This window comes from Lasiodiplodia theobromae (assembly GCF_012971845.1).
Source record: "Lasiodiplodia theobromae strain AM2As chromosome Unknown scaffold_60, whole genome shotgun sequence".
In the NCBI taxonomy this organism is placed as follows: Eukaryota; Fungi; Ascomycota; class Dothideomycetes; order Botryosphaeriales; family Botryosphaeriaceae; genus Lasiodiplodia; species Lasiodiplodia theobromae.
The window spans coordinates 142061-168955 of record NW_023336542.1 but is presented as its reverse complement, the minus strand read 5'-3'; the positions used below and the strand labels follow the sequence as shown (position 1 = coordinate 168955).

The 26895-nt window shown below is 56.8% G+C and overlaps 10 protein-coding genes across 10 annotated transcripts; 6 read left to right on the top strand and 4 right to left on the bottom strand.

Annotated features, from left to right (window-relative positions):
* Positions 1 to 226: 226 nt before the first annotated feature.
* LTHEOB_12287 (Heat shock protein HSP73) lies at positions 227 to 2195 on the top strand (the record flags this gene model as incomplete). The annotated part of the gene is made up of 5 exons (XM_035509137.1): positions 227 to 284; positions 333 to 1290; positions 1358 to 1574; positions 1632 to 1763; positions 1815 to 2195. The coding sequence occupies 5 exons, from the start codon at positions 227 to 229 to the stop codon at positions 2193 to 2195; spliced, it is 1746 nt and encodes a 581-aa protein (XP_035364792.1).
* A 1681-nt stretch (positions 2196 to 3876) lies between these two features.
* On the bottom strand, positions 3877 to 5506 carry LTHEOB_12286 (actin; the record flags this gene model as incomplete). The annotated part of the gene is made up of 6 exons (XM_035509136.1): positions 3877 to 4107; positions 4170 to 4941; positions 5000 to 5030; positions 5144 to 5199; positions 5349 to 5379; positions 5500 to 5506. The coding sequence occupies 6 exons, from the start codon at positions 5504 to 5506 to the stop codon at positions 3877 to 3879; spliced, it is 1128 nt and encodes a 375-aa protein (XP_035364791.1).
* A 1071-nt stretch (positions 5507 to 6577) lies between these two features.
* On the top strand, positions 6578 to 7275 carry LTHEOB_12285 (HSP70 nucleotide exchange factor; the record flags this gene model as incomplete). The annotated part of the gene is made up of 2 exons (XM_035509135.1): positions 6578 to 6967; positions 7030 to 7275. The coding sequence occupies 2 exons, from the start codon at positions 6578 to 6580 to the stop codon at positions 7273 to 7275; spliced, it is 636 nt and encodes a 211-aa protein (XP_035364790.1).
* Positions 7276 to 7693: 418 nt separating this feature from the next.
* On the bottom strand, positions 7694 to 8269 carry LTHEOB_12284 (Proteasome assembly chaperone 3 protein; the record flags this gene model as incomplete). Its single annotated transcript, XM_035509134.1, has 2 exons — positions 7694 to 8011; positions 8117 to 8269. 2 exons carry the CDS (start codon positions 8267 to 8269, stop codon positions 7694 to 7696), a joined length of 471 nt encoding a protein of 156 aa, XP_035364789.1.
* A 400-nt stretch (positions 8270 to 8669) lies between these two features.
* On the top strand, positions 8670 to 12517 carry LTHEOB_12283 (Helicase; the record flags this gene model as incomplete). The annotated part of the gene is made up of 3 exons (XM_035509133.1): positions 8670 to 8912; positions 9029 to 10965; positions 11107 to 12517. The coding sequence occupies 3 exons, from the start codon at positions 8670 to 8672 to the stop codon at positions 12515 to 12517; spliced, it is 3591 nt and encodes a 1196-aa protein (XP_035364788.1).
* A 314-nt stretch (positions 12518 to 12831) lies between these two features.
* On the bottom strand, positions 12832 to 16033 carry LTHEOB_12282 (Leucyl-tRNA synthetase; the record flags this gene model as incomplete). The annotated part of the gene is made up of 2 exons (XM_035509132.1): positions 12832 to 15501; positions 15563 to 16033. 2 exons carry the CDS (start codon positions 16031 to 16033, stop codon positions 12832 to 12834), a joined length of 3141 nt encoding a protein of 1046 aa, XP_035364787.1.
* Positions 16034 to 16324: 291 nt separating this feature from the next.
* Positions 16325 to 18201, top strand: LTHEOB_12281 (Amino acid/polyamine transporter I; the record flags this gene model as incomplete). The annotated part of the gene is made up of 2 exons (XM_035509131.1): positions 16325 to 17344; positions 17392 to 18201. 2 exons carry the CDS (start codon positions 16325 to 16327, stop codon positions 18199 to 18201), a joined length of 1830 nt encoding a protein of 609 aa, XP_035364786.1.
* Positions 18202 to 18379: 178 nt separating this feature from the next.
* LTHEOB_12280 (Amino acid transporter) lies at positions 18380 to 21336 on the top strand (the record flags this gene model as incomplete). Its single annotated transcript, XM_035509130.1, has 5 exons — positions 18380 to 18431; positions 18630 to 19711; positions 19793 to 20015; positions 20154 to 20187; positions 20586 to 21336. 5 exons carry the CDS (start codon positions 18380 to 18382, stop codon positions 21334 to 21336), a joined length of 2142 nt encoding a protein of 713 aa, XP_035364785.1.
* A 422-nt stretch (positions 21337 to 21758) lies between these two features.
* On the bottom strand, positions 21759 to 23729 carry LTHEOB_12279 (Ring finger protein; the record flags this gene model as incomplete). Its single annotated transcript, XM_035509128.1, has 1 exon — positions 21759 to 23729. One exon carries the CDS (start codon positions 23727 to 23729, stop codon positions 21759 to 21761), a length of 1971 nt encoding a protein of 656 aa, XP_035364784.1.
* Positions 23730 to 26005: 2276 nt separating this feature from the next.
* LTHEOB_12278 (uncharacterized protein) lies at positions 26006 to 26752 on the top strand (the record flags this gene model as incomplete). Its single annotated transcript, XM_035509127.1, has 2 exons — positions 26006 to 26028; positions 26104 to 26752. The coding sequence occupies 2 exons, from the start codon at positions 26006 to 26008 to the stop codon at positions 26750 to 26752; spliced, it is 672 nt and encodes a 223-aa protein (XP_035364783.1).
* Between the last annotated feature and the right edge of the window lie 143 nt (positions 26753 to 26895).

Below are 26895 nucleotides of genomic sequence, written 5' to 3'. Positions count from 1 at the left end.
AAGAACCATCCCCGGACAGGGAAAACGCTTGTCCGTGCCTGCCAGTTCCGGAAGTCACCATTCGCTTATGCCGCTCAGGGTCCTTTCGCGCGCATTTAGACGACCACCGGGCGCATCTTCCTTTCCTCTGACACCTTCCAAACACCCACCCTCCACGAGCGCGCCCACTTTTGCGAAGCAACCCACTGGACGCCGTCTGTATTGACGCGGCCAACTTGCATCCGCCATGACCGACAATCGCCTGAAGATCATTGTCGGCCTTGACTATGGCACGACCTTCTCCGGTATGCACCTCACCTCGACTCTCATCCATCCGACTCACAACAACCTAGGTATTAGCTATGTCACTTCCAACGAGGTCAACATAGACAAGATTGAGGTCATTAATCAATGGCCCGGCACTTCCGAAACCGTTTCCAAGGTCCCGACCAGGATGGCGTACGCTTCGGAAAACAAGAACTTCTACATCAACAAGTGGGGCTTTGCTGTCACTTCCGGAATGGAGTCCTACCTCTGGACCAAGCTGCTTCTTGACCGTGGGACCACGGTTGCCGAGCTTGACGACCCTGCGCTGAAGGACTTGTTCGGCAAGGGCATGCTAAAACTACCTCGCGACAAGACTGCCAAGGACGTTTGTACCGACTACCTCATGGGCCTTTATGACTACATGGTCAGCGTTCTTTGCAAAAAATACTCCCCGGAAGTGTACGCTGTTACGCCCATCGAGTGTTGGATCACCGTGCCTGCCATTTGGAGCGATGCAGCAAAGGACGCGACCAGGTCGGCTGCGCTTAAGGCTGGCTTTGGCTCGAGGCATTTTGACAAGGTAAACATCATACCAGAGCCTGAGGCTGCCGCTCTGGCTGCACTCAAGCCTCACCTTGACTCGGATTCCATTGATCCCATCAGCCCTGGTGAGAATGTTCTCGTCTGCGACTGTGGAGGAGGCACTGTGGACATTACGACCTACACCATTCTCGAGACCATCCCTCGCCTCCAGTTCCAGGAAGTCTGCGTTGGCGTCGGCGCTAAGTGTGGCTCTACTTACATCGATCGCAACTTCAACACGTGGATGGTCAACAAGTTCGGCGAGGCCTACACCTCCCTCTCCCAGAAGAAGCGTGGTGCTGGTAGCGCCTTCATGAGGTCTTTCGAGGCTCAGAAGAAGACTTTCGGCAGCAAGCTACTTGGACGAGGCGACCAGAAGTACATCGAGATCGACCACATTGCCATGGATGTCCCCTCCTCTTCCCGCTACGATAGTGACGAAGCGGTAGTCAACCTGACCTGGTATGTATTCTACCTTGGAATCTCTACGCATCACCATTGTCTTGACTTCATTACTGACTGTCTCAAGGCACGATATGAAGAGCTTCTTTGACCCTGTCATCAAAGACATCACTCGGCTCGTGAGCACCCAAGCTGAGCTCGCGAAGAAGAACCTGCACCAAATTGACCGCGTCATCCTTGTCGGCGGGTTTGGAGACTCTGACTACCTGAACGAGTGCATGAGGATCTGGTGCATGCAGAACGGCCCCATCAAGCTCACCTGTCCGCCTCAGTGCCAAGCCACTGTGGTTCGAGGCGCAGCCTTACGTGGTCTTGAAGGCCTCACTCCGCTGTATCGACAGGCTCGCCGTCACTACGGCTACCACGTGGGCAAGACTTTCAGGCAGGGCATTGATCCTGAGAGAAAGGCTTACTTCTGCGAATTCGACGGTACGAAGCGTTGTCGTGATAGGGCGGACTGGGCTCTTCAGAAGGTACGATATATACTATTTCTTTTGACGCATGATGCTAATAAAACGACACAGGGTCAGATGATGAACTCCAGCACTACGGCTACCTTCGAGCTGTGCTACACCCATGTCGATGACGGCATTGGTACACCTTGCTGCAAAATGACTCTGCTCGGCTGCTCCAGCGATAAGGCGCCTGACTATTTGGACAACCCCTGTGTCGAGAGTGTCGGCACGATCAGCGTCCATTTCAAGAAGGCGGACGTCCAGAAAGCTGAAAAGCGCTACAACAAGCAACTTCAGAAGTATGTCTTCAGTCTCAGCTTTACGGTCGAGATGAAGTTGGACACCGAGCAGGGTACTCTGTCGTTCCAATCCTTCGTGAACAACAAGAAGGCAGGCCGTGCCGTCATCAACTATACTCAGATCGAGCACAGCCCCGTTTCCATGCGCTGATTGTTCGTCGACTCTTACTGCTGCTGGTCAGATTCCCTCCACATTCACACTGCTCACCTTGGGATACGTAGCATATTCACAAAGGACAAGAGGAGAGATTTGGCATAAAAAAAGGATAAACGTGTAGGGATGATTGCAAGGAAGATCATAGACGACTTAGATTTCTCTTATGCAGTCTATGTTGTCATGGATCTGCAATTTCCTTCTATAGCCTCTGATGTCCCGTAAATCTGGTCACTTTAATTCCAGAAGGGACAAAGATGCAAGGCCATCTGACAGAAAGAAGTAGGTAGAAAATTTACAACTCTGCCTACCATTTGATGCTTATGTCTTAGCCTGAAATTCCGCGCACGCATGTCTTGTACTCCTTCCTGCATTTGTTTACTTCATGAAGTTCCATTTCCATCCCCACGATAAATCCGGCTCCGCCCGCATCCCCTCATCCACACATGATGCATACAGCCCTATCTTGCCGCCGATGGCTAGCGTGGATTTGCGTGTTGCTCATATCAAGCGCAGTTGAAGCTACCGTCTGGACAAGAATGTAGAATTTAAAAAAAAAAAAAAACTCTACATACACGTCGGACGATAGCCTCAGCTACCGACACACGTTATTTCTCGGAGAAAGAGCTGAGGCATAGCTGCGCCTGGGACCTTACTATTCTTCACACTAGCCATCGGCTGCGATACCTCCCTATACAAGAAGCGTCGCCAATGCGAACCGGCACCTCGACGCACTCTATGATCTGTGCTGGCACCTCCGCCTACATCGTCAAGCCCCAACCCCCCATCATATCCAGCCACCAAAGCGACAATAGTCCGCATGCTCCGTCCAATCAAAGAAAGGTATGCAGGGCTTACGGTACGAAAGATCCGAGAAGCGATGAAGTCCCATTAAAACCCCGCATGATCTGAGACAAGGGTAAGTACTTCACTAAGCAGTCTATAGAAATACCTGCCGAGGGTGGAAAAAAATTAAAGACAACAAAAAAAAGTCTCATCCTCCAAGCGTACAACGTAAATTCTTCCTTCATCGCAGCAATATGGGCAGCTACTAGCTCGTCTTCCGCCAAGAGCCAAGATGATTGTCCCGAAATACGCGTGTGGAGAAGGGTGGAAGGGCGGACGTACGTAATCTTCGGCTTATCTTTTTCCCCCATCTGCTGCTCACTCAGGTACCTGACCTGCCATATCCCTTTCCTCTCGGGTAGTGACGTAGGACTTGGCTGTTAGTCATGCTCAGCCACCGCGGGGTTGTGGGTGGCTGTCGGGAATGGAGATACATCACGGTTGCATGGAGACTGGATCGTCGGGATGGTCATATTGCGGTGGTAAACAGCAAGCATTTCTAGGCTATAAACTCTGCTAAAAAGGGTCGTCATCCGCCATAAACACCGCCTTTTTGCAGCCGTGTCCTTGCTCGCCTACCACACGCACGCGAAATGATTAACGCACGCTTGTCCTCTGCCACCTCCACCAGTGTAAAACAAACCACCCAAAGTTCTTGACCGCCATTTTGGTAAGAGATGTAGAGCACGCACGAGGGAGAAGGCGTAGCCAAGGCCGAGCGAGATTATCGTCCGGAGGCATGCCGTCGTCATGAATTCCGTTGCACCCGAGTGTTCGCTGTAGCAGCCAATTAGTACAAGTCGTTTCACTCGGCAGGGCTGCACAACACACCTTAGAAGCACTTGCGGTGGACAATGGAAGGTCCGCTCTCGTCGTACTCCTGCTTGGAGATCCACATCTGCTGGAAGGTGGAGAGGGAGGCGAGAATGGAACCACCGATCCAGACGGAGTACTTGCGCTCCGGGGGAGCGATGATCTTGACCTTCATCGAGGAGGGGGCCAGGGCGGTGATTTCCTTCTGCATACGGTCGGAGATACCGGGGTACATGGTGGTACCACCAGACTAGAGGGCTGTTAGCGCTGCGCTAGAAGACGCTAGGATGATGCCTGCGCGCAAAAACTTACCATGACGATGTTGCCGTACAGGTCCTTCCTGACATCGACATCGCACTTCATGATGGAGTTGAAGGTGGTGACGTGGATACCGCCGGACTCGAGACCGAGGACGGAGGGCTGGAAGAGAGCCTCGGGAGCGCGGAAACGCTCGTTGCCGATGGTGATGACCTGACCGTCGGGAAGCTCGTACGACTTCTCGAGCGAAGAGCTCTGGCTGGCAGTCTGGATCTCCTGCTCGAAGTCGAGGGCGACGTAGCAGAGCTTCTCCTTGATGTCACGGACGATTTCACGCTCGGCGGTGGTGGAGAAAGAGTAACCACGCTCGGCGAGAATCTTCATCAGGTAGTCGGTAAGATCACGACCAGCCATGTCAACACGGGAGATGGCCTGGGGAAGGGCGAAACCCTCGTAGATGGGGACGACGTGAGTAACACCGTCACCCGAGTCGAGGACGATACCGGTAGTACGACCGGAAGCGTACAGCGACAGAACGGCCTGGATGGAGACGTAGAAGGCCGGGGCGTTGAAGGTCTCGAAGACGATCTGGGTCATCTTCTCACGGTTGGACTTGGGGTTGATGGGAGCCTCCGTCAGCAGGACGGGGTGCTCCTCGGGCGCCACACGCAGCTCGTTGTAGAAGGTGTGGTGCCAAATCTTCTCCATGTCGTCCCAGTTGGTGACGACACCGTGCTCGATGGGGTACCTCAGGGTGAGGATACCACGCTTCGACTGTGCCTCATCTCCGACGTACGAATCCTTCTGACCCATACCAATCATGATACTGTGTTGTACGTCAGCGGGCGGTGTGCGATGCGGGGCTCCGGGACAGGTGGACATACCCATGGTGGCGAGGACGACCGACAATGGAGGCTGCAGCGCACTCAGCAAATTGCTCTCGTCACGATCACGGCTGCGGCGAGCTGGCTACAACGGCTGCAAGGGCGCCGTCGCGCCCAGCCCAGCAGGAGGCGGGGGAGACTTACGGAAGACGGCGCGGGGCGCATCATCACCGGCGAAACCGGCCTTGCACATACCCGAACTGGGTGACCGTCAGCGAAGCTCTATCGGATGCCATTTGCGCCCGGGCGGCCGCAGCGGATGGCGATGCGGCGCGGCGCGGATGGTGGAGGCAGCCAGGAGGCTGGCAACCCCACACGCGCGAGGGGCGGGCAGCAGTGCAATTCTTACCCATTGTCGATGACGAGGGCCGCAACTTCTTCTGTAGACAGGCAGAGGGGTTAGCATGCGATGAATGCAGGGCGCAAGGCGCGGGCTCGACGACGCGGAGGTCGCGGGCGGTTGGCGTCAGGAGGCGCTGAGCGGGGTGTCATCTTCGTACCTTCCATTGTGACTGATTAAGAGGATGTAGAGAGCAAAGGTGAGGGAGTTGGTTGAGAATTAAATGCGAAGAGGCGCGGCGTAGGCGGAGGGCAGCAGATGGCGGACTGCTGGATGGAGGTCGGGGGATGGATGTCGTTGACGTGGAGTTGAAGGGAAGAGCGGTCTCACGGGCAGGACAGCTGGGCACAGGTTCTGTGCGGGAGGCGAGGCCGTGCTAAATAAGCGGATACCCAACGTGCATTCCACTTCAGGGGACGGCGAACTGGCCTGCACGCTGCAGCTGTAATCACCACGACGCGCTCTGATTGACTGATGGGCTGCCTGCACTGCATACACCACGCTGCTGTCTTTATACTTGCCGTCCGCAAGGCAGCACAATTCCTGCGACGCTGCGTCCACGCGTCGTGCCCGCCACCGCTGACAACGCGCTCTTGGCAGCTGGCAGCACGCCCAGGCAGCCCTTTGCTTACCGCCCGCAGCTCCCGCCCACCGCCTACGGCTCACTGCGCGATACCCACTGCTTGCCCCAGCCCGCAATTCCAGAAGCCGCCAAGAATAGCTCGCAGCCCCTTTCCGCCGCGAGCACGACTCCCCCAAGCTCCTGATTGACGCGCGCCGGCCCATCGTAATTATCACCGGTCACGTGCAAGTGAGGGGCAGCGCTGGCGAGACGGGCGGTAGCAGGGAGCGGACCACCACCGGCGGGACCACCTCCAGGGGCGGGCTCCGCTGCTTTCCACGGCGCTGCGCTGCTGTCCGCCAGATCGCAGCAACAAGCTCCGCGATATGCTTATCCGCTGGTGCTGTCAGCCATGCGCGCGGTGCCGCTGTCATGATAGGGCCGCCGGCCTGCCGCCTCTGGTGCGCGCGCCAAAAACGGCCGCCCAGCGTCGGCAGTGCTGTCGAAGCCCGCCGAAGCCGATCGCTTCTTCCCGCGCCTTCGTCATCGGCAACAATTTTCGCGAGGCGCCTTTGATATAGCTGCTCGCCTGTCCGCCGTGCATTCCTACAACATTTTTCCCCACGCCGCCGCAATTACCCATACTCTGCCGCAATCTCGATAGATTACCGCCACGATGAACGATCCGCGTCTGAACAATCTCCTGCGATGGGGCGTCGAGAACTCCGAGGCCACGCGCAGCGACCCCGCGGCCGCCGGTGAACACAAGACCAACCTGACGCCTGAGATGCTGGCTGCGTTGATGGGCGGGCCGTCCGACGCCGAGCTCATGCGCGAGGCGATGCGGGCGGTCACGTCGGAAGAGACGGACCTGGAGAACAAGCTCACCGCGTTCGACAACTTCGAGCAGCTGGTCGAGCAGATCGACAACGCCAACAACATCGAAGCACTGGGCTTGTGGAAGCCGCTGCTGTCTCAGCTCGAAAGCGAAGAGGCCGAGCTCAGGAGGATGGCCGCGTGGTGCGTTGGCACGGCCGTGCAGAACAACGTCAAGGCGCAGGAGAAGGTGGGTCTATTTCCCTATCGTATGTACACCGTTTAGGGGCAGTGGCTGACGGATGACGACAGCTCCTCGAATACGATGCCATTCCGACGATCGCTAAGCTGGCCGTTGGAGAGCCCAACCAGGCCGCCCGTAAGAAGGCAATCAACGCCCTCTCTTCCGCCACGAGGAATTTTCAGCCTGGCCTTGATGTCGCTATACAGCACCTGCCCGATTCATACCATGGCGGAAAGAAGTTGGACGCCACGTCCATGGACGATGTCGACTCCATAATTAGTAAGCTTCGCGATGAGAACGCTGCAAAGGCATAGAGCGATCAAAAATTACACTTGCATGTTTCGGCGTTGGATGGGAAAACACTCGGGTCCAGATTCGAGGGATCAGCTCCACGGAGAGGGATACGGCGTTCACGGTCAAGACGGGCAAAAGAGCTCATAGATGGATGAGCCATGTTATCGGATAGTATCGGGTATCATGCTTCTACGAAGGAATTAACGCGACTCTGCAGAGTCTCTGCTGCCTGATTTTTTTTTTACTTCTCCATGTATCCTTCTGTGCTTGGCCTTACCGTAAAGATGCCTGTGACCATCAGCCATGCCCCCACATTGAACAGACAAACGTCTGAGGGACCATACGGGACCATATCTCCTCCTATTATTGCAAAAGCCATTGCCTATCTCCCGCCGCCACTTTCTCGTTTGAGAACTAGTGCCCACAAAATATCTCTCTCTACAAGCACCCCATCACCAACCCCACCAAATCCACAAATGCTTCCCTGCTCATGTCTTTCTTCTCTAATCCCATCCCCACAACCACCAGCCGTTTCTCTTCCGAATCTTTCGTCGCGATTGTGCTAGCAACCTGTGCTGCGACAAGCTGCCCTGCAGTGTCGCGCTCCGGGATCGTTCCGCCCAGCACTGTCGTCGCTGTCAGATGCGCCATGGGTAGAAGGTCGTTGTTGGGTCCCGGCTCGTCATCTTCAAAGGAGGTAGGCGGGGCGGCGTTAGAGAAGGCGTCGGCTGTTGGGTTGTCGAGGGGAACATGAACCTTTGCGTGAGAAGGTACCGTCAGCAAAAATGTAATAGAAAGCGATATTTCGTAAAGAAGTTAGGTCGGAAGCATAGAATGAAACCGTAAAGCTGTTGTTCGTACCCAATGCGCCAGCCGTCCACCCTGAGTGATGGTCACCATAATCTTGTCCGCGAACCGCACCACCATGACGTCCGTGTGTACGCCATCTACCTCGCCCGCGGCGGTGCGCGTGCTGGCCGGAAACGCCTCCGGGGTGATAGGAAAGTCGGGCATGCTGGAAAAGGTTTGCTCGTGGGCGGAACGTCTCAGCTGCTTGTTGTCAGGGCAAAAAGTTGTCGACGTCCTCAGCTAGAATTCTTGACGCGCCCAAGCTCTAACCTTTGAGCTTCGCGCTGGCTGGCGGCGGGCACATCGTCGGCGTTTGGCCGCGGCCAGCCACCGAAGGCGGTGAGTCGAGCTCGGACCATGCATCGCGGGCAGGGAAGTGAGCGAGAGAAAGACGCAGCCGAGATTCTGCTGCTCAGTCCGCGAAGAAGCGGCCATTACTACTTGCGCCGTTCGCGTGCGACCCGACTTTTTTTCCCCAGAGCTTCCTCTCGCGACAAGAATTATTGTCGGCCGCACCGAACATTCCTTTCGGCCCTGTCCAGACCCTCGTTGCCGCTCGTTCACCATGGGCAAATTCGTACCCCGCCAGCGGAAGCACAAGCATCGTGTGCGCGAGGAGGAAGAGCGCCAGAAAGCCGCCGCCAAGGTCGGTGTCGCATCTGCCGGCGATGTGAACGCAGATGTTATCTTGCCAGCCGGCAAGGCGGAAAGGGAAGAGAAGAGGAAAATGATGAGGGATGAATTGCGCGCACAGCAGCCGCAGAGCAAGATCAGCAAAAAGAAGCAGAAGAGGATGGACAAGTACATTGTAAGTTTGTGGAGGGCTGGTGGCCTGGGACGCAATTGCGCACATACTGAGCTGTTGCTTCTGGAGCTGCATTCTGGGTTTAAGGGATTTTGCTGACACCATTTTTTGCGCAATAGGATACCAAGCTCAAGAGGGAGGAGAACCTCGAACTCATGAAGAAACTCGCTACACTGAAGACGGACACCAGCCTTTTGCAGAGTGCGAAACAACTTAGCCACACCAGAAAATCGAGACAAGAAATTCTTGCCCGGGCCGTACAGGAGAAGGAAGCTGGCATTGACGTCGAAAAGAACGAGACCATCCTCAAGGACGTATCGAGACCGGAGAAGAAGGACCTGGGATACCATACCGATTCGGACGAAGAGGAAGATGAGCAGGTCGAGACCACTGGGAAGAAGGCAAGAAATGGAACTGGCGCAGCTCCTGAGTCTAAAGAAGAGGAGGTCAAAGACGAGAAACCTGCGGCGCCTGCAGTAGCTTTCGGAAGCGGACTGAAAAGACCGCTTGAGCTGGATGAGGATGGAAGACCGGTGATCAAAAAGAGGAAGAGGGCAGCGAAGCCAGCTCTAAAATTCACGGCGCCACAACCGGAACCGGAATGGGAGGGATTCAGCTCAGAGGGGGAAGGCTCTGCCGACGATGATGATGGCAGCAGTGCTAGCGGTTGGAGTGCGGTATCGGATGAAGAGGAGGGTTCGGAGGAAGATGGTTCGGAGGAGGGATCAGACGAGGAGGAAGATGAGGATGAGAGTTCGGATGAGGAGGACCCAGATGAGTCTATGGAAGAATCTGATGGCGCGAAGAAGCAGGAGAAAAAAGAAAGGTCATCCGCTTTCAAAGCCTGGGCAACAGCAGAAAGGAACAAGACGGTCGGATACACCCCCTCGACTAATATCGAAGCGCTTCCTCAATTAGCAGCAAAACCGGCAAACTTCCAACCCCGAGCCCCTGAAGAGGATCCTCTACCACCGGAACTTGCGACAAAGACCGCCACTGATGCTTGGAGGAAAGCGTACAGCGTGACTGTAGAGCGCCCAGAAGATGTCCAGGACGCGCGGCTGAAGCTTCCTGTTGTGGCCGAGGAACAAAAGATCATGGAGGCAATTCACAATAATGACGTTGTTGTGGTCTGGGGGGCGACAGGTAGCGGTAAAACCACTCAAGTGCCCCAGTTCTTGTTCGAAGCCGGATATGGAGATCCGAAGGGCCCTACTCCTGGCCTAATCGGTGTTACACAACCTCGACGAGTTGCAGCGGTCAGCATGGCCAACCGTGTGGGAGTTGAACTCGGGAATTCAGGAAAAAGAGTTGGCTACCAGATTCGTTTCGATGCATCGACTGGGGACGATACGGCCATCAAGTTCATGACGGATGGTATCTTACTCCGCGAGATTGCTCAAGACATCTCCTTGCCAGGTTACTCCGCCATTGTCATCGATGAAGCACACGAGCGCAGCGTCAACACTGACATCCTTATTGGAATGATGAGCCGCATTGTCGATTTGAGACGCAACCTCATGAAGGAAGATCCCAAAGTAAAGCCCCTCAAGCTCATCATCATGTCGGCCACTCTCCGCATTTCCGATTTTACCGAAAACACCCGTCTCTTCAGATATGGCTCGCCTCCATTGCTCAAAGCAGAAGGAAGGCAGTACCCGGTCACAGTCCATTTTGCTAGACGGACCAGGATGGACTATGTGGAGGAGGCGTTCCAGAAGATCAAGCGTGGTCATAGGAAACTTCCTCCTGGTGGAATGCTTGTATTCATGACCGGTCAGAATGAGATCACTACCCTTGCGAAGCGGTTGAAGCAAGCATTCCCGTCGACACAAGGAGCAGATGTCAAGCAGCCACCGGTCCGTATCTCGGCCGCTGACGCTCCGCTTGAGGCGGAAGACCTTGAGATTGGCGATGACAAGAACCCTGACGACTATGATGATGGATCTGATGCGGAGTCAGAGATCCATGGTCTCGATGACGATGACGACAAGGAGTTCGATATCGCAGAAGAGGGTGAGGAGACGCCAACACTGAAAGTGCACGTACTTCCGCTGTACTCGCAATTACCCACAAAACAGCAGATGAGAGTCTTTGAAACACCACCAGACGGTTCACGGTTGATCGTCCTTGCCACCAACGTTGCGGAAACCAGTTTGACAATCCCCGGGATCAGATATGTTTTTGACTGTGGTAGGTCCAAGGAGAAAAAATACGACCAGACTACCGGCGTCCAGAGCTTTGAGATTGGATGGATCAGCAAAGCTAGCGCAGAGCAGCGCGCTGGTCGTGCTGGTCGTACTGGACCGGGTCACTGCTACAGATTCTACTCTTCTGCCGTGTACGAGAGAGACTTCCAGCAGTATGCGGAGCCGGAAATCCTGCGGACGCCTATTGAGGGTTTGGTCCTTCAGCTTAAGAGTATGGGAATCCACAAGGTGGTCAATTACCCATTCCCCACAGCTCCGGACCGGCAGCAGCTCGCAAAAGCAGAGAAGCTCCTACAGTACCTCGGCGCTATCGACGGGGACGGGAAGATCACCCCTCAAGGTCGGCAGCTCTCTGTTTACCCTCTCACTCCTCGCTTTTCACGCATGTTGGTGATTGGCCAGAACCATGGTCTAGCTGCATACATCATTGCATTGGTTTCTGCTCTTGCGGTTCCGGACGTTTTTATTCCGGAGAACATGCTCAATCTTGGGTCGGAACCAGACGATGAGGATCACATCAGAAGTCATGCAGACAATGTGGAGCAGGATGCGAAGGACAAGCGGCGGAGATCATACAACGCGGCCCATGCAAGCCTATCCTCGCTCGACCGCACCAGCGATGCCGCAAAACTTCTTGCCGCTCTCTGTGCCTTCGCCGCTGAGCGTAAAAGGGCACCGGAGGACTTTGCCTCGGACATGTTCTTGCGGCTCAAGGCTCTCCAAGAAGCCACCCAGCTCCGCCAGCAGCTCACGAACATCGTCCGCAAGGAGAACCCTCGCTGCGGCATCACCAGCTACGAGCCTGTCCTGGCGCCGCCTAACAAGGACCAAGTGGCCAAGCTCAACTACATCGTCGCCGCAGGCTTCGTCGACCAGGTCGCCCAGCGCGCCGACCTCTGCCCGAACGCGACGGACCTCCCCGCCCGCAAGCCCAAGCGCGCCACCGACGTGCCCTACGTCACCCTCTTCCCCAGCCACGACCGCTACTCGGGCGAGGAGAACCCGTTCGTCTACATCCACGCCTCCTCCGTCCTCGCCCACCAGTCCGTCAAGGCCCTCCCGCAGTACATCGTCTACTCGCACCTGCAGCGCGCCGCGCCGTCGTCGGTCGGCGCCGCCACCGCGCCCAAGATCCGCATGCACCCGCTCTGCGCCGTCACCGGCGCGCAGCTCACGGCCCTCGCCAAGGGCACCCCGCTGCTGCAGTGGGGCAAGCCGATCGGCAAGATCGTCGATAAGGGCCGTGACGAGAAGGGGAAGGAGCAGCGTGAGTGCTATGTCGTGCCGAGTTTGGTAGGCGAGAAGGGTGGGCTGGGCTGGCCGTTGCCGGCGAAGAGGGTTATGCAGAGGAAGGAGGGGGGTGGGAAGGGGTGGGTTATTGGGGATGTGTTGGCATAGGCTTGGGAATGGGAGTAGAGATAATCGATTGTTTGTTGAGTACATGTGGGAAGCATGAAAAGTATAGAGATATTCGATCTGGCGGCGTCATGGATACAGGATTTTCCCCCGGTTTCTTTGATTGCAAGGAGAACAATTGTGGTCTCGTCATGCTCACCCGACGCATCAGCCGTTACTATCACTCGCATCAGAACGTGGTTCAAAAGTCTTCGAGCTGAGCAGAGAATCATCTCTTCCACGATTGCGTCTATAATACAAAAGCAGGTTACATACATAATCTAACCTTTACACAGTTTTTTACCTCTCCATGCTCCTTATTTCTTCTTCTGCTCCTTCTCCAACAACGCCTTGGCCTCCTCCCTCTCCTCCTTCTCGAGCCTCCTCACCTCCGCCTCCACCTGATCCTTAACCTTCTTCTTCGTCATCTTTGCCAACACAAAATTCACCGTCCTCCCCCCCTTCACCACGACCATCTGCCTAATCCTCTTCTGCGGATCGAGCTGGTCCCAGCGCCCATGGGGCCCGAAGCCGCGCCTGCCCTGGGTGGACGCGAAGATGTGGGCCGTCAGCCAGCGCTCGAGCGGCCTCTTGGCGAAGTGCTTGGAAGGGATGTTGTAGGCGGGGGCGTCGGTGGCGGCGAGGACGTCGGGCTCGGACGGCGACGGCTTGAAGGCGCCGAACGAGGCGTCGGCGTCGAGCAGGTGGTCGGGCGGGCCGGGCAGGTTGAGGGTGAAGGCCAGCTTGCCGTTGACCTGCACGGCCGTCACCATGTCGCGGTTGGACAGCATGTGGATCAGCTCGTCGCTGTGCTCCGGGAACGGCTGGTCGAAGACGGACGGGATGGTCGCCTCGGCGGCGACGGCGGCGGCGGCGTCCGGCGGGAGCGTGGACGAGTGCTGCTCGGCGATGATGGCGCGGTGAAGCATCTCCCAGCACTCTTCGGCGAAGGCCGGGCAGACGGGGGCCAGCATGGTGAGCAGGACCTTGACGCCGCGGCGGTAGGCTTGGTTGAAGTAGATTCTTGCGGCTTGGATTTCTATGCGCTGGTCCATGAGGGCTTTGGCGTGCATCTCGTCGAGGAAGTTGGTTAGCTTGGTGAGATCCGAGACGACGGTGTTGAGCGAGTAGGTTGAGGACAATGAGGTGTTGACTGATTTGATGGTTTGGTGCAGGGCCAGGGTGATGTCGTCAGCGGTCGGAACGTCCTTGAGCTTATTGTTTTGGAAGCTATCCGGAGTCGTCATCTCTATTGCGTAGGATGTGACGCGCCAGACGCGCTGCAGCCACCGCTGGATTCCTGTAATTTTGGCCTCATCCCATTCGAGAACTTCGGTGACAGGAGCTTGGAAGAGCATGTGTGCGCGAGTTACATCGGCGCCGTACTTGGCAATGCATTCGCCTGGATCCACTCCGTTGTATTTGCTCTTGGACATTTTCTCGAAGCTGACATTGGCAGTCTTCTTCGTTGCTTTGATGACAGGGGAGGATTTGTTCGATATATCAACTTCTTCAGGCTTGAGGAAGCGGCCAGTTTCCGGGTCGGTGTAAGTCTTGCCATGGACCATTCCTTGCGTAATGAGTTTTCTGAATGGCTCGCCTTTGTTATCCTTGCCCCCACCACTGGGCCAGAGAGGGGTGGTGGAGAGAAACTTGGAGATAAAGCGCGCGTAAAGAAGATGGAGAATGGCATGCTCGACACCGCCGATATAGACGTCCACAGGAAGACGCGCATCCGCAACCTTGGGGTCGATGAGCTGCTTTTTGTTGTGAGGATCGGCGAAGCGGAAAAAGTACCAAGAGGAATCCATAAACGTGTCCATCGTGTCTGTTTCGCGGGTGGCCGGGCTCTTGCACTTGGGGCAAGTTGTATTCACGAATTCAGGAATGTCAGCCAAGGGATTACCGCCTCTACCAAGCATTTGGCCGGATTTCAGCTTAGGAAGCTCTACCGGAAGGTCGGATTCCGGGACGGGGACGGGTCCGCAAGAGTTACAATGGATAATCGGAATCGGTGTACCCCAGTACCGCTGACGGCTGATCAGCCAGTCGCGGAGCCGCCAGTTATCAACATGTTCAGCATCATGTCCTTTACTGCACAGTTCCGCGACGATCCGGTTAATGGCGGTGTCCGAGTCGAGATCTTTGAAAGGACCGCACGCCTTCGTGAGCTTGCCTTTGTGAACGAAGGCCTCTCCCTCTCTAACAGATGGCGATTTGGTACTCTCCGGGGCCACTACGGTGATGACAGGCTTGCTGCCCTGGTTCTTCTTCCAAAAGGCGAAATCACGAGTATCATGGCCAGGCACACCCATAACGGCTCCAGATCCGTAATCATCCAGAACATAAGGAGCTACGTAGACAGGCAGCGGGTCCTGGACCTTGGTATCGGGCGTGGCGAATTCAGATGCGGGGTTGATAGCATATACGTCGGGGAGAAGAAAGCCGTCCTTAGAATCCGGGGGCAAACCATTGGCCTCTTCCAGGAAAGTCTTCAGAGAAGCGTTCGTGTTTGCCAATTCCTGAACCAAAGGGTGTCTGAGGGACAAGGCAACATATTGAACACCAAACAGAGTGTCTGCACGAGTTGTGAAGACTTCGACGTCAGCAAGAGATTTGGCGTCCGGAGAAGCCTTGATCTGGAAGTTGAGTTTGGAGCCTTTGGATTTTCCGAGCCAGTTCCTTTGCATAGACAGTACGCGTTCCGGCCAGCGGTCATCTTTCGCCAAGAGATCGAGGTCATTAAGAAGGTCTTCCTTAAAGTCGGTGATGCGGAGAAACCATTGCTTGAGATAGATCTGCTCAACCTTGGCACCGGACCTCCAGGACTTGCCATTGGCATCAACCTGCTCGTTTGCGAGGACAGTTTTCTCCACAGGATCCCAATTAACGAGAGACTTTTCCTGGTATGCTAGACCGCGTTCATGCAGGAGGAGGAAGAGGCGCTGAGTGTGCTTGTAGAAGGATGGATCACAGGTCATGAGTTCCTGAAGGAAAGCAGATTGCATTAGCTACGTATGAACGGAGCTGAGCCAGGCTCCGACGTACCCTATCCCAGTCCCAGCGGCCGTTCATTCCCCCAAACTGCTCCTTCATCTTGGCGACGTTGGACACTGTCCATTCGGCCGGGTCAATTCCTCTTTCGATAGCCGCATTTTCAGCAGGCAGACCGAACGCATCCCAACCCATTGGATGTATCACATCGTAACCCTGCATGTGCTTGAAGCGCGCGAGGACGTCGGAGATGGTGTAGACGCGGAGATGACCGAGGTGGAGGATGCCGGACGGGTACGGGAACATGGAAAGAACATAGGCCTTTGGGCGGTTGGCCAGAGCATTCGCGGAGGCATTGCGCGCAGCATCCGCCCATCGCTGGCGCCATTTCGTGTCAATTGCTTGGAAGTCGACGCGGTCGGGCTGTGTGAAGGCGGTGCGGAGGAAGAGCTGACGGGCATTCAGCCGTGGCAGCAGCGCCGCGGGACGCCGCAGGCCGGCGGCAAACGTAGTGAGGCCCTTCATCTGCTAGCAGCGGCGGCGCGACGTCAGCGGAGCATGATGCGCGTGCAGACGGGCAGGACGTGGGCGGCAGCGTCGCGGCGGGCAAAAAGTGTAGTCAAGCAATGGGCGCGGCTTGGCACGCGCGCTAGTCTGAGCTTCGGCGCGTCAGTCAATCTCCAGTCTCCCCTGCGCCAAGTCCGCAACCTGCGACCTGCCATCCCCGCGACTTTTCCTCTCCTTCGACGGGCATGGCGTCCTGTCGTCTGCCACTCAGCTAGCCCTCCCTTCTCCACCTCACCCTTCAAGCCCGCCATGTCTCGCTCGACAGGCGGCTATGCCAACCTTTCGACCCGCGAACCGCTCCGCGACTCGCTCGAGCTAGCCTCCCTTGCGTCTTCGTCCCAGCCTTCACGCAGAAGTTCGATTTCCTCCGACTCGGGCGCTGCCTCCTCGCGCCGCCTGTCGCTTGACGAAGAGGACCCTCTTAACGACCAGAATCCCGCAAGCCTGAGTCGCCATAACCGCTCCTACTCGGTCTCGTCCGCCTTTGACTTCGCTACCAACCTCTTCCCTTTGTCCACCACCGCCGGCGGATACACAGCCCTAGGAGCGCCCTCCACCACCGACTTCGAATCCGCAAACGCCCTCAACGGCGGATCGCTAGAGAAGCACAAATCGCTCACCTACCTGAATGGCCTGTCGCTGGTCATTGGCCTGATCATCGGCTCAGGCATCTTCTCCTCTCCGAGCCAGGTCAATGCCAATGCCGGGTCGCCAGGGGCTGCGCTTATAATCTGGGTGGTTGCGGGTGTGCTGGCATGGACTGGCGCCGCGAGTTATGCAGAGCTGGGCGGTGCGATCCCGCTGAACGGAGGTGCTCAGGTCTACCTATCCAAGATTTTCGGAGAATGGGCCGGCTTTCTGTTCACGTGGTGTGCCGTCACGGTCTTGAAGCCTGGGTCGGCCGCCATCATCGCCATTATCTTTGGCGAATATTGCGTGCGCGCTGTCATTGGCCCAGACGCCATGGAAATAAGCTTCTGGCTCAATAAAGGCGTTGCGCTAGGCGGTCTGATCCTCGTAACCTTCCTCAATTGCGTTTCCACCAAGCTCGGCACCCGGAGCGCCGACTTTTTCATGTTTCTCAAGTTTGTCGCCTTAATTGGAGTCGCGATTACCGGTATTGTGGTCGCCGCCACTGGCTGGTCCTGGAAAGGAGACGCAAGTAATGATTGGAAAACCAAGGGATGGTTTGAGGGCACTAATGACAACATCTCCAATTTGGCTGTCGCCCTGTACGCAGGGCTGTGGGCCTTTGACGGCTGGGACAACGTACGTTTCTCGCACCACAACACCGCCTCTTTGCTAATGGAAAACAGGTTAATTATGTGACTGGAGAATTCGTGAATCCTGCTCGCGATCTTCCGCGGGTTATTCACAGCTCGCTGCCGCTTGTCATTCTCAGCTACCTCCTCGCCAATGTTGCATATTTCCTCGTCCTGCCGTCGTCGACCATAGAATCCAGCAACACAGTCGCCGTGGCATTCGGCTCCCAGGTGTTCGGACCGATTGGATCTCTCATTCTCGCTCTAATCGTCGGCGGTAGCTGTTTCGGAGCGCTGAACGCAACGACATTCACGAGCGGACGACTGGTGTACGCGGCGGGCAAAGAAGGATATCTGCCGGAAGTATTTGGCAGGATCGGCATTGGAAAGCGGACCGCTGTGCGCTTGGGAAACCGGGGAGGTCGCCAGGCTGGGCGTTTTGCACGCATGATTTCTGACGACGTTGGAATGTTTTTCACGCCGATCAATGCCATGCTGCTCAATGCTGGGCTTACGGCTGTTTATATTATCATCGGCGAGTTCAACACGCTGGTGACGTTTTACGGTGTTGCGGGCTACACTTTCTATTTCTTCACTGTCTTGGGACTCATTGTGTTGAGAGTCAGAGAACCGGAGTTGGAGAGGCCGTACAAGACGTGGATCACGACGCCTACGATTTTCTGTTGTGTGAGCTTGTTTCTTGTCAGCAGGGCGGTCATTGCCGAGCCTGTTCAGACACTGATTGTACTGGCTTTCATTCTGGCCGGCGTGCCTTTGTACTGGTGGAGGATAGGAAGTAAGAAGGGTAGGGAACGGGGAGAAAAGGGCGGGTGGAAGTTCTGGAAACGATGGAGTTCATCGTAATTCCGCAATTATTTTCAAATGAATCAGTTTTGACTTCAAGACGCATGAGCCCTTTGAGTGAAGATCTTCAGCCGATAGAGAGAGAAATGATCATGTGACCGCGAGTCTCGAAGCGCGTCGCGACGCGTCAACCAGAAACCTTCAATGCCAGACAGAACCACCCCACATCTTCCCCACAATGGATGTCTGGGCAGGCGACATTGAGCTTCCGAACAAGCGTACCATTCAAGGTAGACACGCCGATTCTTTCCAAGAGATTCTACTGACTCACTTCGTAGGGATTGAGCTCGTCGCAACTCACGCCTCGGAGCCGATCTTAGATCACGCCTCTCTTCATTTCTTGGCTTGCGTTGATGTCGCGCGCATTCCACTTTACCTGGCCGTCGCTCCACCATTGGAAGTTTATTCACACTCCGTTGCAACTCAAGACTGGTTCAGCGCACTACTCCTCAGCGGCCATGTAGCAGGCAAAGACACGGAGCTGCCCTGGTGGCATGCCTCCGCCGCACAATCGCCCATCGGCATCCTGGTTGAAGTCCGGGGAGCGGCTAGCAACACCAACAGCCCCCCTATCACAGAGCTGCTTTTCTACGCTACGTCCACAGAGCCCGTACAAGACGAAGCACTGGGGCCGCCATCCCCCACATCATCATCGTCGCCTCCGTCCAACACCCTCGCCATCCGCGCACTCCCAATCTCATCCGACCTCCTCCAAAACCACGTTTCCTCCACCACCACCCCACCGCTTTCTCCCAGCCGCCCCGCCAAACCGACACCAGAAGACCACGCCGACGCCGACACCACCGACGCGGAATTCCACCCCCCTCTCCACCCTACCTCTTCCAGCAACTTGATCTCCGTCCCCCAAAACTCAATCACCAACGACCGCAAGCGCCAGTCCGTCTCCTCCCTCTTCGACGAAGCCGCCGAGCGCCGCAAGCGCGCCCGCCGCCACGGCGGCGAGAGCGTCGCCGCGGCTGCCGCTGGAGGCGGAGGTGGAGCCGGTCCGCCCGTCTTGCCCAACAGGCGCTCAGCCTCATCTTCGTTCAGCCTGCCGCAGGATCTACTCGACAGCCGACCTTCGTCGGCGGATGGGGGGAAGGGCGGTGGTGGTGTTGGCAGCCGCCCGCCGCTGTCGCGGTCGTCGAGCGTGAGTCTTAGCGAGGATGTTAGAGCGGCGGCGGCGGCGACGACCATGGTGAGGCGGACGTCGAGCTTGTTGCGGGTGACGAGCGTGGCGGCGGCCGCGGGCGAGGAGGGCGAGGGGAAGCAGGGCATCGAGGCGAGGAATAAGGACGTCATTTCCAGGCTTGTCATGGCGGGCATGCGGATGTATGGGTTGCAGCAGCGGAGGAAGACGGCGGTGCGGAAGGCGTCGGTGGCGTCGGATAATGCGGCGGTGGCGGCGGCGGCGCAGGGAGAAGGGGCGGCTGCGGATGGCGATGCGGCGAGGGATGAGGAGTATAAGCTTGTGTATCATCAGGCGTATCGTGGGACGGTGTTTGCAATGGTGAGTCTCTTATCACTCTTCCTTTGGCATTGACAGGGTGTCGGTCTTGCTTTGGTTGGAGGAGTCCACTGACGGTATCAGCGTAATCACATCGCCACTGAACCACTTACCCTGCACATGGAGCAGCTACGAGAAACGGTGGACAAGCTGCTCGCTATCTTTTGCACCGATCCACTAGCAGATCCAGCTGAACAGCCATCATCGAGCGCTGGGGTCACGCCAGTTCCAAAGCAGCCACCATTTGGGGCACCAGCTGGTGGATTCGAGGGTAGTCCGTTCGAACAGAGGACGGAGAACTTGGACGGTGCGAAGGGAGGAACTAGTACAGGATGGGTACATATTCCTGTGACAAGAAGACAGGCTGGTTGAGAGAGAATACATTGTGGGTGTTGATTGACAAATGAGTATCAAAGTTAAAATTGCAGTCCTTCGATACGGACAGACAGCTCTATGCCCCTCATCCTGTCACCATGCTGGTATGTCTGGTGCGTCGATGGCAGCTTGCTACTATCAAGCTACCTAATTAGGTACAGTATTGACGGACGTCCCGTCAGCATTCAGGCATATCATGAATATAGGCCACAACTGAAGTATCAACTAAGCATGGAAGAGCCCAGTCCCTGTGTGCGCTAAGCATCCCGGTTGTTCTACCGTTGCTCTTTCACGTGTCGGTTGTTGACGTGTGGCCGGTAGGTTTGAAGCACCCACCTCACTTTCACTTCACCTTCCAGCACAATACGAACAATAGCCACAATAGGCACAATAGACGCACTCCAAGCCAGTCATCTATATAATCCGACTCCATGTCCGCCTCATTCCTATCCTCTTCTTCTTCTTCCCTCGGCCACCGACATCAAACCAATCCAACCTCCAGTCTCGAAGCCGTCGACAAGGCCACCAAAACCTCTACAAACACTACCACCACCATGTCGGCTCCCTCCTCTCCTCAATTCGTCTTCCGCGCGGGCGGCGCTGGCGTCGTCCGTCGCAACCTCTTCACCAGCACCACCACCATCGCCGGCAAGAAGCGTGGCACCTGGACCCGCTTCTCCGGCAGCAGCAGCACCACCAGCAGCAACAGCTTCTCCGCCTCTGCCTCCTCCTCCGCCTCCGCCTCCGCCTCCGGCCCGGGCCTGCTCTCCCGCGGCGCGGGCTCAGACGAGCACTATGATAGCGGCAGCAGCAGCAACAACAAGAGACGCAGGACCAGCAGCGCGGCCGTCCCTGCCCGCTGCTGGCCGGCGAGAGGAGCCGGGATGAACAAGTTGTGGGAGAAGATGTTTGGGCGGGGAGTCAAGGTCATCGAGAAGACGCCCTCTGCTGCTGACTCTGCTGCCGCTGGCGGCAGCGGAGGAGGCAGCATGGCGGTGGAGAAGTGGGTGAAGGGAGAGAGGGTGTTGAGGAGGATTCTCGCCGTCGGAGAGGCGGAGGGAGAGGAGGAGATGAGGGATGATGGGGAGGAAGAGGAGGACGTGGAGGAGATGGTGGAGAGGGAGAATGAGGAGTTGGTGGTGTTGAGGGAGGTGCTGGGAGCGGTGTTGGAGATGTTCCAGGGGGAGAGGGAGGAGGACGGGGACGACGACGACGACTTCGTTGTCCCATTCTGCATGGCGGAGTGGCGTTGAAATGTCCTGGGCGGCGGGGGAGGGCTGTAGGAGGAGGCAGCGTGGGTTCAGAGATGTTCTGGGAGAAGGGGGAACTTTGATAGATTCACATCACCCATCATCAGCATGTTGGCTTCATCATGAGCCACACGATGGACAGAGCCGACGTCGGCAGAATAAAAGTTTATGTTCTTGACGTTACCTACAGAGATGACGCTGTACATACTCATAGCTGAAGCATATCGGACGCGCTATGATTCGAAAGATATGTATAAACCGCTTGTGGGAATCATGTACCTTGAAAACGCCACGGAACGAGGTCCTTTTCGACCTTTCATTCCCGTTCCTACCCTTCCATTTGAAAGAAAAATTGAAACTCCACGCAATGCAATGGCAAACTTCGTAACCTCTTTTAATCCAGTCTCGTAAATCTCGATCGGAAGTCACCGCTCCGGGATAATCCAAGCTTCATCGCCATCGCCATCAAGCTCATCACTGTCCCAACCGTCTTCCTCATCTGCCTGGGCTGCAGCGAGAAAGCGCTGCAAGGCGTCGTCCGCCTGCTGGCCAGCCTGCGCCCTGCCCACCCGCGCATTGTTGCGGTTGAACCGCACATTGCGGCCAGCAGCACCGTCAGCTTCGGCGCCGCCTACCGGCAACGGATTCCGGCGTGCTGCCTGATTCGCATTCGGGTTGCGGTTCTGCCGGTTCGGGTGAGCGCGACGCTGCGGCTGCTGTGGTTGTTGGCCTTGCGGCGCGGCTATCCTGAGCTGGTTCATCTCGACGACCAGAGGCGGATCGTTCTCGGCGCGCGGTGGCATCGGCGCAGGCGGAAGAGCTGCTGCGCGGTTCTGGTCCCCGGCAGCAGGATTGGGGGCGGCAGCCGCGTTTTCAGCGGCTTGGGCCGCATGTGCGTCGGCCTCGTTGACGGCGGCGATGGCGGCCTCCCAGCCGCGAGCGCCTTCGAAGCGGACGTCGCCGTTGTTGTTGTTGTTGTTGTTGTTGTTGTTGCCACCCTCGTCGCCCTCTTCCAGCTCCCACAGGCGCATGAAGCAGCCGATGTTCTTGTTGTTGAAGTGCTGGTACGGGTTGTCCGGGGCGAGCCAGGCGCCGCAGAGGTAGCAGAAGTGAGTGCGGCACTGGAAGCAGCACATGTGGTTGCAACCATGCGTCTTCTGGCACGGCGACGAGCACGTTGGGCACTGCGAAGTGTGCAGGCGCAGGTAGTCGTACGACGCCTGCTCCTCTTCGGTCAGCTCCGTCGAGCTGCGCGGGTAGCAGCGGACGAACTCGCCGTGCCAGCCGCCTAGGCACACGCGGCAAAACGCGTACTCGCAATCCTCACAGACAGCGAGCCGGTCGCCAGATTTTGACCCGCGCATCTGCTCCTCGACTCTGTCACGCGGCGGACCGCCAGATTCCTCTTCCCCTTCCGAATCGGATTCGACGAGCTGTGTAAGATCGGTGATTTTAGGGTATTTCTTCGACCGTGCCGGCCCTTGGCACCATTTTCGGGGACAGTAAACGGTGTCCTTGTCTGCTTCGAGCTTCTTCTTGCGCTTCATCTCGACATAGCGTTTGACCATCTCCTGCTCGATGGGTATCTGCAGCAATTCGCCCGGGCTGATGGTCCGCTCAGACTTCTTTTTCTTATCCTCCTTTCCGCAAGTCGGATCCAGGCACCTGACGCTCGAAACGTCTCCCTCCTTGATGCAATTGGTGTAAAAGTCCTGCAGGCAGGCGACGCAAAAAACGTGCCCGCAGCGCATGAGACGGTAGCACACGGAACCCTTCTTCGGCTCGAGGCAGACGCCGCAGTCGAAGGTTTCCTGCTCAAATTTCTCGCGCTTGGCCTTGATATCGTAGTCCAACAGCGGGATTTTCATGTCCTCTGCAACCTCGATCACGGCGCCCTCATCGCCGACCAAGTCGAAGCAGTGCTCGGCCGCCTGCTGCAGGAAGTCGATATACGCAAAAACCACCTGCCCCCGACCGTATTCCTCCCACAGAACGGGCCCTTCGTCCACCAATTTGTGCAACGTCGCGTCCGGCAGCCATTTCGGAGAGGTCGAGAGGTCGAACTGTGGCGGCTTATCGGCGGGGTAGCCGTCCGGCAGCGTCACCAGTAAGCGCAGCGGCGGGAGGTACGACAGGCGATGAATGTCTTGGGCGAGCGGTTTCGGCGCGCTGACTGGAGCGGGGCCTTCATTGTCGGAGGTGGGTGGCGTGGGGAGAGATTTGGGTGGAGCGCCATCGACGGCGGGCGGAAAGGTAACGGCGAGCGGAGCTTGGGGCGCAACGGTGAGGTCGATGGAAGCTTTGAACGGGTTCGTAGGATCGAGTACTAGCTCGGGGAAAATGGCGGCGATCGAGGAAAGTTCTTCTTCGCGTTCATCGTCGGCGGAGTCGGCCATGAGTTATGGTAGTGATAGTGGGGTGGAAGCGGCGTCGCGCGGGAGAAGTCGAAGAGGCGCGATGTATGTACGTGCAACGATACAAGGCTGCGACAAGAGATATGTGCCAGTTTTGTTGCGGAGGCAGAAAAAATAATGATGTGCGCGTGGCGGAGTTCCGCCTGGAGGAGATTCGCCTGGAGGAGTTCCGCCGGTGACGGTCACGGTGACGGAGTCGAGATGCCTGACAAATGTGGCGACCGCCGATTAGTGGCTGACGCAACCCCACTGCCCGGAGCTTCTCCGACTCCATCTCCTCCATCAACCGCCTACTTTCAACCATCGCAGCATTCCTCTTTTGCGTGCACAGCAGCAATTTGACCCGCTTCAAGATCAAATTTTGCGACCGTTTCACTGTTTCTGGGCTAGTGCAGCCTCGACGGAGTCATCTCCATACTTTGTCTCGCCACGTGCCTGCTGCCTAAATCCATGCATCAGACCACGATGGGATATTGTCAACGAATTGCACAGCTACCTGCTTCTTTCCACTCGTTTCTCCCTTGGAAATGAATGGAAATGTCAGGGACACGTGTCGAGTTGATCCAGACAAAAAGTTCAGCAGTAAGCCGGACCCATGCGAATGCTCTTATATGGCCTGGTACAGGAATCAGACTTGGTCAGATCCAATCAAGCCCAAGAATCACATTCATCCTAAGCAAAATGCTCTTCGTTCATTGCCAGCGGTGTACAAGCAGGCCTTACTACGTAATCCTACGACGCTTTGGATCGAGCACTACTGCTGCGCCGTAGATCTCGCCAAGCATTATCGGTGACACCCATTGGAACGCTTAAAAACTTACTTGCATTGGACGCACAAGCCCTTCGCGTCCGACGGGAGACCGCCGGTCAGAACAGCGGCCCAATCCATCGCAGTCCAGATCAATTGAACAACATGTGCGTGGCTCATCTCACACCGGTTCTTCACCTCCACAAATGGCGAAAAAGTCAGACGACGTTGACACGCAAGACTCAGATGGTTGGCAATCATACACATGCCTGTCTTCTACATCGGTTGGTCTAGGTTGAGCGAGTGGATTGGATGAGCGGGAAGATTTGCGTGATAGCCGCCTGGGTTGACCGGACATCATAGCTTTCCTCTGGTGGGTCAAATAAAGGACCTAGAATCGCCAAGTGTCCCGGTTCTTTGAATGCCGGGTCAAGAACCTTGTCGTCACTCGGTGAGTGGATGGTACCACCTCTCGGTTGTGCTGTGCCGTATTCCAATCAGCCTTGCAAATGGCGGTGGGCTTGCCTTACCCCGACGCCGCCCCCGCAGATGGCGTTTCTTCCGCATTACGAGGACGAGCCGCCTGTCAGACACGTGCGATACCAGACCGCTGGCACCATTCACACCGCAGATTGCCGAGGCGACCCACCGATCTGCCTTCTGGAAATTCGAAGGCCCATCCACATTGAGCTTCTTGCAGATACAGAAGACACCGCTCCTGACGTGGCAGCCCATTTCGTATTCTGCCCTCGCTCGAACTGGAAACCGCAGGGCTTCAATTTGCTGCGGTGAAAAATGTTTCAATAAATATAGTCGGGCCTCCTACAGAGACGTCGGATCACTCCACCGGAAATGCAACCATCTTACGGACATGGCTCCGCCACAAAGCTTTGAAGCACGGCCCTCTCGATGCTGGAGGTAGGTCCGCCAGTGCGATTTTTTTTTAATGTGTTCCAAAACACGTCGTTAAACCGTTTAGGACGAATCCTCCGTATCCGCAATCGGACTGGTCGCCTATCGCCCCCGAAAATAGCCCCACCCCCTTCCAGGATGTCTCACTCTGGAGCACTTCGGACCTTTACCGGGGCGGGCCGGCGGCAGGGGCGCGATCTCCAAAGCCAATTGACTCGCTCAATCTCGGATTTGCTGGGCAACCGAACCAATGCCTGGACGACAGAACCCCTATTCACCAACCTCTCCTATCTTCAGGAGTCCTCAAGCCAAAAACCGTCCAACACCGCGTCGCTGAATCTGCCATCGAGGACGCTGAAGTCGCAAATCGAGCGCCGCGCAAAGCTTGGTGTTCGTGAAACATTTCCGTCGCACTGATCCACGGCGCTTGCTGACCGTGCATACAAAAGATCGCCCCAACCCGTACCTCTACTATCGCCGCTTCTGGAAGCCTCAAGAAGTGCTAGCCATCGCACCCTGGGACGAATTTGCCACCGCGAAGCCTTTTTCAGCCGCTGCTGCACTACCACCCCGGACCGCGCTCCAGCCGCACCCAAAAATGACCACGTCAAGCATGGAGCCGTGAGTAGCCCTCAGCACGAGTAAAAAAAATAATTGCCCCGCCCCTGATAATGCTGACGATGCCGGGCTTATCAGCAGCACCGACCTCGAGAAAGGCGAGCTCCGCCCTCTTTTGGCCCCCACCACCGAGCACGACGCCAATGAATTCGCCGACGAGCCCATCGACGCCGCCAACGAAGCCACGACGGCCTCGCTGCTGACGACCATCGCGACCAGCACGTCGCTGCTGTGCTCGGCGCTGCTCATCTCGCTCTACCGGCACCCGCTGTGGCTGCAGCGCCTGCTCGACCTCTCGCGCATGCCCTGCTCCCACCCACAGCACCAGCCCTCGCACTTCATCACCGAGATCCCCCGCCCCGTCTTCATCGCCGCCTGCCTCATCTTCGTCGCCTCCGCCACCATGCTCTACCTCCACCGCCGCCAGCGCGGCGACATGCACCAGGACGCCCTGCTCGCCGCCGGCGTCCTGATGGGCGTCACGGCCGGCCTCGGCCTGGGCTTCGGCGTCGAGGACGTCGTCAGGGTCGCCGGCGTGTGGGCCGTCAGCGCCGCGCTGGTCGGCAGTGCCGTCGGGCATGAGGTCTTGGCGCTCGTCACGGCGGGTGAGGAGGAGGAAGAGGTCGATGGCGATATGGAGGAGATGGTTGGCAGGAGGGGGAGCGTCATGTCCGCCGTTGCCGGCGAGTTTGGCGGTGTCTGGAGGGAGAGGGGCGCGCGGTCATGAGGAAAAAAAATTGAGAAACTTGACTGTGTGAGGGCTTTCTGTGGTTAAATTCCTTAAAGATTGCTTAGTTGGTGTTTCGGTCCCGTTCGCGTTTTCTTGAAGAAAATGTTTAGGCCAGAGGCTATTTTGGGGGGGAAGGACTT